The sequence below is a fragment of the Scomber scombrus genome, chromosome 9 (genome assembly GCF_963691925.1).
Source record: "Scomber scombrus chromosome 9, fScoSco1.1, whole genome shotgun sequence".
Lineage (NCBI taxonomy): Eukaryota > Metazoa > Chordata > Actinopteri > Scombriformes > Scombridae > Scomber > Scomber scombrus.
In genome coordinates, this window is record NC_084978.1 from 22,759,642 (window position 1) to 22,772,210 (window position 12,569).

At 40.5% G+C, this 12,569-nt stretch overlaps 1 protein-coding gene across 4 annotated transcripts in view; it reads left to right on the top strand.

Moving 5' to 3' along the window:
• The window catches only part of gria1a (glutamate receptor, ionotropic, AMPA 1a), a 61,814-nt gene that overhangs the window by 15,830 nt on the left and 33,415 nt on the right, over positions 1-12,569 (top strand). For 3 of the 4 annotated variants that reach the window (XM_062425079.1, XM_062425080.1, XM_062425081.1), the window contains exons 4-8: positions 3,551-3,735; positions 7,140-7,193; positions 9,639-9,797; positions 11,312-11,479; positions 12,422-12,526. In XM_062425079.1, coding sequence (XP_062281063.1) covers positions 3,551-3,735; positions 7,140-7,193; positions 9,639-9,797; positions 11,312-11,479; positions 12,422-12,526 — 671 coding nt within the window. The remainder of the gene's footprint in view (positions 1-3,550; positions 3,736-7,139; positions 7,194-9,638; positions 9,798-11,311; positions 11,480-12,421; positions 12,527-12,569) is intronic. The other variant, XM_062425082.1, reaches the window with a different exon arrangement.

Consider the following 12,569-nt stretch of genomic DNA (forward strand, 5'->3'; position numbering starts at 1 on the left):
TAAATACACAGAATGTCTTAATATTTAAAAAATGTGCTGTTCCACTGCACATTTCCAGTGAAGACAGTGAGAGGCAGTATCAGTCATTAAACCAACTACCATTAGTCGTCTTCATATTGCCATGGCGACAGCAATGGGGTCAATCATAGCCATTGTGTAGCAATGAGCAGTCACCGGAACACTTATTTTAGGACACCATCTTTGTACAGACAGAGAACACAGAAAAGAACCATTGACCTACACTGACTAGCAGATAAATCACACAATGGAACAAAAGATTAAGCTTTTTATTGAGCCGTCCTCAGCAGTAAACCGTGTTGCAACAGTTTCTTTGCCAGTAAAACATTCCAAAGGTGCTGTAGCATACAATTTAAACATCTAACAATCCTGCGGAGGCAGACAGAAATAAAGCAGCACACCTGTCAGCCGCCTGCTCCCTTCTCTTCCTCGTATTCCTCGCCATTCAGCTATACACTTCCCATAATGCCATACCATCTGTCCCAGGTGTTGTGTTTTGGAGCATGACCGTAAAGGGTGTACTTTGCATATTTTTTTAGCTTCTTGCACAGGCAAATGTGTATGCATACAGTGTGTGGGCATACTGCGACTTTTATGTACTCATGTTTGTGACTTGTGTGAGACAAATAAGCAGGATCAAGTCAGCTTTAAAAGACAGATGCCATCACGTCACTCTGCAAAGCGCACTGTTGAGCAGTGGCAGGGAAGATTTCACAGTGGTCTGTTGTCCCATTGATGCATGATGGCTGCAGCATCACACATGTCTCACAGATTTTTTTAATCTGCTGTGATCCCTTCATTATCCACTCACAAACTGTTGGGTTTTGTGTGTGTGTGTGTGTGTGTGTGTGTGTGTGTGTGTGTGTGTGTGTGTGTGTGTGTGTGTTTGCTGGGTCATCCCTGTATGACTGAGTGGTGGGATGGAGCCAGTGAAACCCATATCAGTAGTCCTCTGTTGCCTGGATACTATGCTGCAGTCACCCTTTCTTACAGGGTTATTTTAAGCCTTTAAGAAAAATCATACTCAGTTGTGAGGAATTTGCCTGGTATGTGTGTGTATGCGTGCATGTGCTTCTTTCAAATATTTCATTAAAACATCCTACCTTTTTAAACACAGGTTGGTGGTATTGTTCATGAACAGTTTTTGAATCTCTTGTCTCATATATTTATATTAGACATGGTTTCATTAATCATTTTTCTTGCTATTTCAATCCATTATCTGAGGGAAAGAACATACTAATATACAATACACATTATCACTTTCCTCCCATCTCAGACATCTGTCCTGCTGTCTTACTGCACAGCGTCCGCTAATAATGCCTCTCATTTTTATTTTCAAAAGCCACCAACGGAAAAACAAATTTGATAGCCCATTAAACCTATCATAAACAATATTCAGAAAATGGTTTCTCAAAGTGTCATTTTCTCTACTCTCAATTGCCTGGTGCCCAGGTTTCTATGTATTCCCTCTGGCCAGAAGGCTGCTTATGACAGCCAGATTCCATTATGATATTATTCTCTTCCAGGATGCCTTTGGAGGACCATTTTTACCTTGGCTAGTCGTACAAGCCTCCCTGTCAGGCTGGCTCTGATTTATGGTGGTGCATTAGCCACATAGCTACATTTAAAAAGGCGAGAGAATATTCAATGCAAACACTGTCAGACAAAAATACAAAAAGAAGGGGAAGAAGCGAGGGAGAATGCGGGGAAAAATAGATAGAAGATACGGAGTGATAAGCCACACCAATAACACTGAAGTAAAGTTGACTCCAGGTCTCTCTGTAATTCATCAGTACAGAACATCCTCAACACTAAGCATTAATGAAATTTAGACACAAGTTTTAGCCTATCTTGACCGCTGCTCTATTCTTAAGTGTTGGATCATTTCTTTATGTATGTGCTTGCATACTTAAAGTAGATTAACAAATATATAAACACATAGACATGTAAATAAAAAGGAAGGTTATTAAAAGGCGAGAGACAAAATAATGAAGGGATGAAAGAAGGCAAAGAAGTGCTGGGTAGATTTCATGGTGCTGTCCATGGTGCTGAAACCAGCACTAGCAGCTCAGCTCCATGCAAAAACAGTTGTTCTTTCTCCTCTGGACCCACTGGCCTTACTTACAGCCATGATTAACTGCCTCCAGTGCTGCCATGCTTATCATCAGTTTCACAGCTACTGATCAATCTGACCACAAAGACTCCAATTATTCACTTATGAGCAGTGGATAGAAAGAAACATCCCGAACGGTGCCATTTAGGTACCTTTCCATTTATGCTTTTAAGTATAAGGCTGACCAACCCCCGTGTATCACTCCCATCTAACATCCTTACATTTTTTCTGGTTGTCGGACTTATTTACATATACTGTGTAATGGTTATATATGGAGGTGAAACGCCATCCATCTTTTTATTTCTTAACGACCTGGTGTCAAATAGGCAGCATGAATTGCCTGGAGAACAGCTGTTGTGCATTCAAAAAAGGCCGAGCCATCATCCTTCAGATGCTGTGACTGCATTCCTCATTCTTCTTTGACAGGGCTGGTGTTGTTGTTGTCGTCGATAAGTCATTTATACATTTGCTCAATATGCACAAAATGCCTCCACGAACACGAGCAAACAAGCATGGAGGATATGCAAAACACATTGTGTGTTTGCCAGCTTACCAGAGGAAAAACAAATACAGCTACATCATGTATTAGTTTACATTTCTGAATTTTGTAATTGCTTTAAATCATTTGGGTAATGGCTGCCAGTCTGCTGGGGGGAGAAATTACTTTATTTACTCTCTGGAACAACTGTGGCTGCCAGCTCGAGAGGAATCTGATTGGTCTACTGCCAGCAGCAAAGGAGTAGAACAGTGAGTCAGACTGTAAATCAGAGCTCAAGATCAATGTGTTCTCTAATCGCCTTTTATTTCCTGACTTAGCATGAGCCATTTGCTCATTGGCTGCCCTGCCTTTATAATGCTCAAGTGTCTCAGCAGCGTATTGATGACAGTACAATTGAGTAGCGCCACCTGTAATTGGTGCTTGGAGGACGTAAACCTGGCTGTGTCACGTCTGCTATGATTCGTCGGCTTATTATTTGTTAGTGTGAAAGTGGTGATTATTTAGCCCTGCACTGTATGAGCTGAAAAAGCACACCTGTATGTGTCACAGTGCTTAATGGACTGTCCCACTCGTTACACTTATCACTGAAGCTACAGGGGAGATTCTGATGGATAAGCTTGTCAAGAGCAGTTGGGTTTTCTGCATGGCTTCTGTTTTGTTCCCAAATTATTTTAATTAATCTCGCAGCCCATAATATAACTACACACATAGTATAAGATTAACCTACCCATAATGTATGTCTCACGCTGCATAATAAGATATAGACACTCATGGATTGCTCTCAGTAGATGAATACCAACTCGTCATTCAACACTTCATTCATCTTAATCTTCTTTGCAGAACTTTTGCTATAAATGCCCATGAGTTTCCCTTTTCCCAGTTCAGTAAGAGACTTCTCCTTTTTCCTCATGTTCTTTTAGGCCTATCAGTGCTGCAAAAAGTTCTGGACACAGCAGCAGAGAGGAACTGGCTGGTGACCTCGGTTAATGTGGAGACCATGACGGAGGCTTCCTTCTTGAAAGTGTTCCAGGATTTGGACAAGAGGAAGGAGGGTCAGATTATTATTGATTGTGAGACTGAGAGACTTACTGGCATCCTAAAAAAGGTAAAGAGCTTTTCTCAATTTTTGCAATGATTGTGCATTGTGTAAGGCTGTGATTTATATACCAATTATAGCCTAAAGACTGCAACCTCAGAGCACAATAAAATTGCACTGTGTATTATACATTGGCTCCAAATAATGCAAGTTTGACTTGATCAGGTAATGTTCCTTTTGGACACATACCAGACTTGTTATAATTAGAGTTAATCAGCCTGCAGGAAGGACTTTTAAAAAAATATATTGAGCAAAGTCCAAGCAGAAAAAGTAGAGAAGTGATGTGAATAGAAAATGATTGGTGGTCTGCTGTGGAGTTTAGACTCTGGTGCATCAAGTATGTATAAGAGAGATGAATGACACAGTGTTAGAGTTTTGACAAGATCAACACTTATTCACCCCTGTACTGACTGTTTGCTTATTCCTAATTATAATAATAACACTAGGACCATATAACTCTACACTACAAAAACAAAGCTGTTTCTAGAGGTATTTCCTTGTTCAATACCTGGATCATCCATTGCTGAGTATTCACATTTTTTTTTAAATTTTTTTTGCTGCTTTAGCCTCAACCCTCTCTGTCAGCATGATATAATTTATGCAGCTATCTAAATGTACTTATGAGACCCTTTTATGAGGTCATTGTTTCAAATTAGTCAGTCAAACATTAAAATGGCAGCCAGAGGCAAAGTTTTCAACCAACTCAAGGAAGCTAATGTTGCTCTATCAGCTAGATACGGATAGCTAATGAAATCCACCAGTGACTGTTTGATATCTGCTGGCACAACTAACTGCTTAGCTTGCTTATATTGAATTCCGTCTGAAAGGAAGCACCCATTGTTATTTTTTAACTATAAAGAATGTGGAGTGACTAATCTATATCATCTATTTTTTAGCATGGTATTGTGTAGGTTGTCTTTTCTTTTAGCATGGTATCATGTATGTAGCCAGGTGCATTTATAATGTTTTTATATTTTATGAGACTCGTAGTTCAAATTAGTCGGTTGGGAAGATTAAAAAGTCACAGGCAAAGTTTTCAACCAACTCATAAAGCTAATGTTAGCTTTATCACCTAGGTAGCTGATAAATTCTGCCAGTAACGTTACTATCACTGGCAAAATTGACATTTACCTCATGAAATGAGAAACCTAGTTTTGTCTACCTCTGTCTGAAATGAAAAAAACTGTTATTGTTATAGAAATTTGACTGGTTAATGTGCCGTTAGCTTCGTGCCGTTAGCCTGTGCTGTGCAAGAACATAGAGGTTGACAACCAAAGCAACAGTAATTTAGTCAGCAGTCATTAAATGACAGTCACATACACATACTGGAATGACTTTATGCATACAGGCAATTTTATGCAGAGAAAAAGTAACACATTTGTTATTTTGGATTTGTCACTTGTATGATTTACGAATTTTCAGTCAGATTTAAATAGTTTATTTCTGTTTCTGGACATTGTTGTTTATAAAGGGGGGAAAAAAGCACACGTGATGTACATAAATGCACCATGCACGCACACACACAAACGCACACAGCCCCATCCGTATGTGAAGACTATTGGTGCTCAGTGCGAATGTTATTGATGGCCCAGTGTCTGAAGTTAAGGTTATTGCATCAGTTCTCACCAGTTTACAGGAGCTGAGCCTGAGAAGTTCTCCATTTAGACGGCCACCATCAATCACCCACATCTGCTCCCTGCCTCCACGGTGCAGCCATACAATGGCAAACACACGTGCACACGCACACACACACACTCACACGCACACACACACACACACACACACACACATCTTTTCCTCTTCTGCCCTTTAAACTCACTCCTGTTTCTCATCTCATTCATCTCATACAGTACACAGATTGTCTTATGATAATGTCACTGACAGTATTCGGAGGGAGGATGACTTTCCGTATATGCTGAATGTTGATGTAGTCTTCTCTGAGAAAGTTACAATATTTCTGAGTGTGTTTTCCTACAGAGAGACAAAAAATGACCTGTTCCCGTGGGGCTGAACTCTGAATGACTCTTCATATTTGCATGTATAATTAAAAAGGCTACTTGCATCCAAAACATTTCTATTTGCAGTCCACTGTGACAATATAGTGTATACTTTCTTTTCCGTTAGTGTTCGGGTGAATTGGTGTCAGCGATAGTGTGTGTCTATCCTCCTTCCTCTCGTTTTTCCATGCCCGAGGCTCGGCCGGGGGACCTGCCTTGTGCTGGGGTCACCATTAATAACAAATGCCACCTTCTGTCATGACCTACAGCATCATTAGACGCACACACATACAACACACAAACAAATAACTGCACTCCCCAAAGTATACACAAGGGAAGATGCTCACAGAGAGAAAGAGCAGTGAAAAATGTGTGAGGTCATGCCTGAACAAAGACACAGAAATGAGCTGCTTATCCACTGTGCTAGGGCTTTTAATTAGATGGTGCATGGCTTTAAATTAGTGCTGCCCACTCAGCCTTATTTTATGTGACTCCCCAGTATGCTGTGATGACACATATACACACAAGTCTTGGTTGTATATCAGTCTTATTAAGGGCCACCAGCAAGCAAGACTCCAATGACGCTCCATTTAAACGTCAGTCAAAGTGTTGTACAATGTGTCCATTTCACTTATGAATAATGTGATGCTGGAACTACACTACACACCTCCTGCTGTGTTGCTCAAAACGGCCTTGCCATCAGTGCTCGGCTGACCTGTGCCGCCTGCGGTGAAGAGAATGACAGCAGCACAGGCAAGAGAGAAATAAGGTGTAGGCGTGGGAGAGGGGCTTGTGCACAGTTCAGCACTGACAGATTGCATTATTTGATGATATTGTTAGATCACGATGAAGTTCCAGGGGAGATATTTAAATATCGGATCAAAGATCACACCAGAACTCTCAGGGGAACAATACTGGAAACAAGAGAAAGAGGAGGTGGAGGAGGGAAGGAAATATAGTACAGTATACAGTGTTACATTTACAAATGGAGTCATGATTGCAATTTATATGACAGGTAAAAGCATTAAGTGGAATATGTTTAATGCAGTTTACTTCTCTTAAAGAGTTGAATATTAATTGATGTATTCATCCATTTCTACTACTATTATTAAGTCATTTTAAAACAATTTACAACATCTAAGTGAATTCATTGATCACTTTGATTTTATGGAGTGGGTAATCTCTTGCTATGTTGGCTTTTTACAGATACATAAAAATCTGCATTTCCCATTGCTCTGGTCTCTTTGTCCTGTACAGGGTCAAGTACACTGTTGCAAGTATACTGCTGTGAAGCTGTCAAAACCCTTCCCTTGCCCTCTCAGTTGTACATACACACACTCACAAACATACTGACTGACCTTCTGCTGTTGTGTCACACCTCTTATTCCCTATTTCTCTTTTGTCCTTGTCTTCCAGATTGTCGAGCAGGGCAAGAATGCAAAGAGCTACCACTACATCCTGGCTAACCTGGTAAGCAGTCGTCATTATATCAGTGCCTCTTTATTCATTTCGATCTCTACATACTTTCTGGGAGTTTCGTTTCAATTTACATTGCTATTAAACATGGTGCTTAACAGGATTACAGACTTACTTTATCACTAGTTTAATAGACTTGCCTAATAATGCTGCCAGGAACTAGCAGCTTTACGTCTTTTATAACGTGCCATTTTCCTCTTCAGCTACATCATATATTATTTCACCACACTGTCAAACCTGCAGGCACTCTGTAACAGCAGCACAGTAGGAGACTTACAGTTAATATGGGAACGTGTGACTGTCTGTGCAGTCTCGCGGTGACAGACAAAAGGTCAGGCAGTCAATGTATGCAAGCTTATATCCATTAGCTCTCTTTGTCTGCTGCCATTTTCTCAATGTAGACCCCTACAGCAGTGTTCAGGCTTACTCAATGCAACCAAATGAACAGAAAATTGACATCAACAGACACCTTAGTAATAACAACATTAATATGCAGCTGCTGGCTTGAACAATTTCTCACTGCTGGAGTTTTAGATTGGCTCAATCTCTCTTGTCTGGCCAGTTTGCCAGATTTAATTTTAAATGATATGGCTTGAGTGGTAATAACAGCTGATATGCAAAGTGGCCACAGTCATTTATAATGGGTCCATAAAAAGGTTTACACAAAAATTACTTTTTCTGTGTCCTTGCACCTTTTTATTTATTTTTTAAAGAATTTTCCTAATTGACTTACTTGTGTGCAGCTGTGTATGTTAGTCTTTATCTGAAAAATAGAGCATAGTGTGATAAAGAAGAGAGAGAATTTTTTAGTGAATACATAAATGTGGTTATAATATCTGTTGGATGTCCAGTGTTAGTAAAGGCTAGTTTCTATAGTAACCTATTCAGCTCACTGCACTGCATTAGCTCATACATGGAGCAGAAAAAAAGACACAAGTCTGTCTGTTCAGCTGAGAAATATGGGCACCTGGCAATACACGCAGGTACATTAGGGGGATGGTGGAGAGATTCGTTTCCATTTGTCTCATAAAGCTCGTGCAAGCCTTCATTTTGTATCTGTCTCCATGCCAACCTTTCACAAAGAAGCAGAAGGGCGTGGAATAATTTGAACTTGAAGCTACTCAACAGCCAGCTGTGTCTATTTGCCTTTAAGGTGGGAGCTGTTGACCAGTCACACATTTACTGTATGGATATGAACATCAAATAAGACAAGTGAGGGTTTCAGAGACATATATGGGCCTCAAATGACATGAAACAAATCAGAGCAGAGAAGGAAAAAAAGGGAGAAAGGTATATGACAGATGCCTGGCAGGAGTGGCACATTCTCTTCTCATCAGTCAAAACTGTTCTTAAATCTATGACAAATCACAGACACAGACAAATCTTCTTTCCCCCTCTCCTACATTGTCTCTACTACCACCCAGTCCCACTTGTATGCATCTTCTCTCGCCACGCTGACAGGCAGCCTGCTGAGAGACTGCATCTCATTCTCTCTCTCTCCTTTCTCCCACTCTGAAAAACTGCCTTCCCCACATAATAGTCAGAAGGAGAAAATGCAAGTAGGAGATACCATTACATTAAATTGCTTATTTCGCTATTCTGCTCTCCCTCAGGCATCCCTTGCATTGTTCACAGCAGCCTATAAGGTTTTGATTCTTCCATTGTTAACAGTAGGCTATGAGCTCTGGACTTTGCCCAGCATGAAATTAGGTTTTCTATTTTCTTTCTCACTACTCTTGTCCCTCAGGAAACACTTGGATGGAGTTTGCTCAATTGGGAAAACCTCTCTAAGTGAAAACGAAGGATTTGTCATTTTCATTATGCAATTAACACTTGAACTCTTAATAAAGTTAAAACAGTAACTTCAAAGTAGTGCATTCTACAAAATTACCCTCTTATGCACCATGCTCACGCTGGTTCCTAACAGTTTCAACTTGTGACCCCTTAAGACAAAGTAATGTCGTATTTGCAAACCCTCGACACCTTTTGCATATGTTAATTATAACCAAATTCAATTCATTGTCTGTTTCTCTTTATATGAATGATTTTAGGGGTAAAATTATCCAGTGACTCTCAGCAAAAAAGGGCTAAGGAAAAGTCTGAAAAACCAACATTATTTGGTGCCACAGTTTTTTTTCATCATCTAGTGCACGCCCCAAGGGGTCTCAAGATGATTTAATGGATTGTAATAAAAACAATGTTAACTTTCTCTGCTGTTTTTCTAATTTTTGCAGTTTTTATTTGAAATACTGGATACTTTGACCTCTTCATGCCCTTGAAAATCCTTTAAATTAAATAATCTATACAGAAACAGCTCATTTACCTTCTGATGCATAACCTGACTTCTCAGAATTTGCATGGCTACAGTGTCCTCACTACAGAGATATTTATTTTCCTACCTGTGTATTTCATCTTCTGCCTGTCCACTTCCTGTCACAGGGTTTCTTGGACATTGACCTGACAGACCTGAGGAAAGGTGGGGCAAACATCACCGGCTTTCAGCTCGTCAACAACTCGGAGCCCACCGTCAGCCGCATCGTCCAGCAGTGGATGGAGTTTGACAATAAAGATTCCAAAGTGCCCAAGAGTGGATTAAAAGTATTTATGCTCTCTGATCTTCTTCTCTTCTCCCTCTATTAGTTTCCCTTTTATGTCTTTAAAGTGATCATGCAAAAAGTAGAAAAGTACCATTGGATTTACTAAGAGTTTTTTCTGTCATGTTCAAAGTACTGTAAACTAAATCATGATGATCAGCTCAGCAGGAGTTTTGATAATTGATTTTCTGTGTGAGGCTAGGGTTACTTCAGCCAAGAAGGCTGTTATTTCCCCTGTACCCTCTAGTTTATTGGTGACTGTCAGCAGCATATTGCATAAAACTTATGAAAGGTCTCCCATTAAATTTGGTGGACGGATAACCCTTGATTTTATCTGAGTTCGGTACTTCAGATCTGGAATTTCTCCTAGTAAATGATAATGGATTTTTGGCCATAACAACTGTCAAACCAACTGAGATGGAGGACTCATTACAATTCCAAGAAGTGTATTTACACTCAAATTAACTACAGAGTTATTTGATGTTTTGAAGTGTATTTAAAGGTAGAGTCAGACATTCTCGACAAAGATTACAATGTGAACTTAACACCCAAACAAATACACCCCTCCCTTCATTCTCCTTCAGAAGCTCCACCACCCAAATTCATGGACATGTATTGCTATGGCAACGACCAAAAGAGAAATATGGCAGAATCCAGAACGATGCGTCGGCTGTAGAGTCACTTCTGTTCCTCTCACACATTATCATGAGCAGGAAAAAAATGTGTCTCATGTGAGCACAACAGTCCATCCACACTGTCCTCCTCTCTGCTGCCTCCCCACGTCTCACTCAATCTGCGTTTAGTGTCTCTGTCCATAGAAACAGCCATCTGTCAGCTGCAGCAGAGCTGAGAGGACAGCAGCTGGACGAACTACCTTCACAAGGCTGACTAATAGCTGAAATTTACTCAACCAAAATAGTTTGCATGTTAGCTACATGGGAAGAAATCAACAGTGTTTGTATTTATATTTATTAATACATTGATACGATTTATAAGTTGAAAACACATATACAGCGGCATATTTGTGTGCTTTAAATAGCTGCCTGCTCAGATTACGCTTCACTAAAGTATACAGAAAAAGACTTGTAGTGTAAAAAAATGAGGGGGTCTCCGTGAGACTATGGACACAGGGGACTGTCATGTCCTCACACAGATAGCTGCTCCAAATGACTTCCTCGTTCTGTGTATGAGCACAAAAGTCCTCTGCTGACTGGCCGGAATAGTGTTGTGTGGCTCAGTCGGAGCCATACAATTATAGGGCCAGTGCTGTGTGTGGACACCAGCGTATACACACAGCAGACAGCTAGCGAACTGTGATGCAATATTGCTGAATTTGACAAAAAGTGTATTGGATTAAAATTGCTGACTCTAACTTTAAGTAAACTTTTGTACACTTGTGGAATTAATTGAAAACCTTTTTAAAGCTAATTTTTCCACTGCTGCCCCACCACTCTTTAGATATTTTAATTTTCATAACTGTGCTTGCTTTTGTTTGAACAGTTTGCTCTCTCTTCACAGTACACAGGTGCTCTAACATATGACGGGGTGAAGGTCATGTCCACGGCTTTCCAGAATCTAAGGAGACAGAGGATAGACATTTCTCGCAGGGGCAACGCTGGAGAGTGTCTTGCCAACCCACCAGCTCCCTGGGGACAGGGCATAGACATCCAGCGAGCTTTGCAGCAGGTCTGTGCACACAGATGGAAACATGCAAATGCACACACATACATGTACATACTTACACGTGCACAAATTCTTGAGTGACACATTGGCTAACAGCTCCTGAGCTGGGGCTAGCTGAACAAATTAGGTCTCATTCTGTCGCGTAAAGTTCACATTAAGTCGTAGAAGAGCTCTCCAGTATCAAATGTGACATCATGGCATAGTAAACAAAACCTGCAGGCAATAACGCTCAGCCGTGATCATCATGGAATATGACAGCAATTGAGTTTAGAAATGTAATATTTGGCAATGAAATGGAAATGCCGGACTGGCTGTGAGACTTGTTGAACCCATGCGCACACAGACACACTCATGCATGTGTGAATAAATGTGTACATCGAGGAACAAGGAAAATTATTCTTTTTCTTGACAAAAAAACAGTTGCTAATTCAAAAGGCAATTAAAAGTAATATTGTTCTTTTATTTGTTTACTATTATTAACATGGGTTAAATGCATCATAAATGCAACATGTTTGTGGGCATACATGTAATTGCATGTGAGTGTGTGTGTGAGTGTGTGTGTGTGCAGCCCGAGGCTCTGTCTGAAGAGTGGCTATGCAGAGGCCTGCTCAGAGTCAATCTAACCATCTGCCTGCAGATATACTGGAGATTGAAGCTGTGTTCGCTCAATTAACTCCATCACACAGCCCAGACAAACACACTGCACTGTACACATACATGCACACCGTCTGTCATTCGCTTCCGTGGGGACGCAAGCACTGTGGACTTTCACAAATGAATACTATACAAACACATGTGAGCTATGCTTAACATGCATCGCAAATGCTTGCTGTCGGTGCACAGACATGAAGAAAAAATCCTGTATGAATAATGCTTCACAGCAGCTATTATTTACCCATTTTGCAAGTCAGAATAACCTCTTCATTGTCTTTTACTCCATTTCAGGTCCGCATAGATGGACTGACTGGTCACATTCAGTTCAATGAGAAAGGCCGCAGAACCAACTACACTGTTAGTGTCATGGAACTGGCCCCATCTGGACCAAAGAAGGTAAGCCTGTATTTAAGATATTTATTTTTGCTCAAGGGCCACA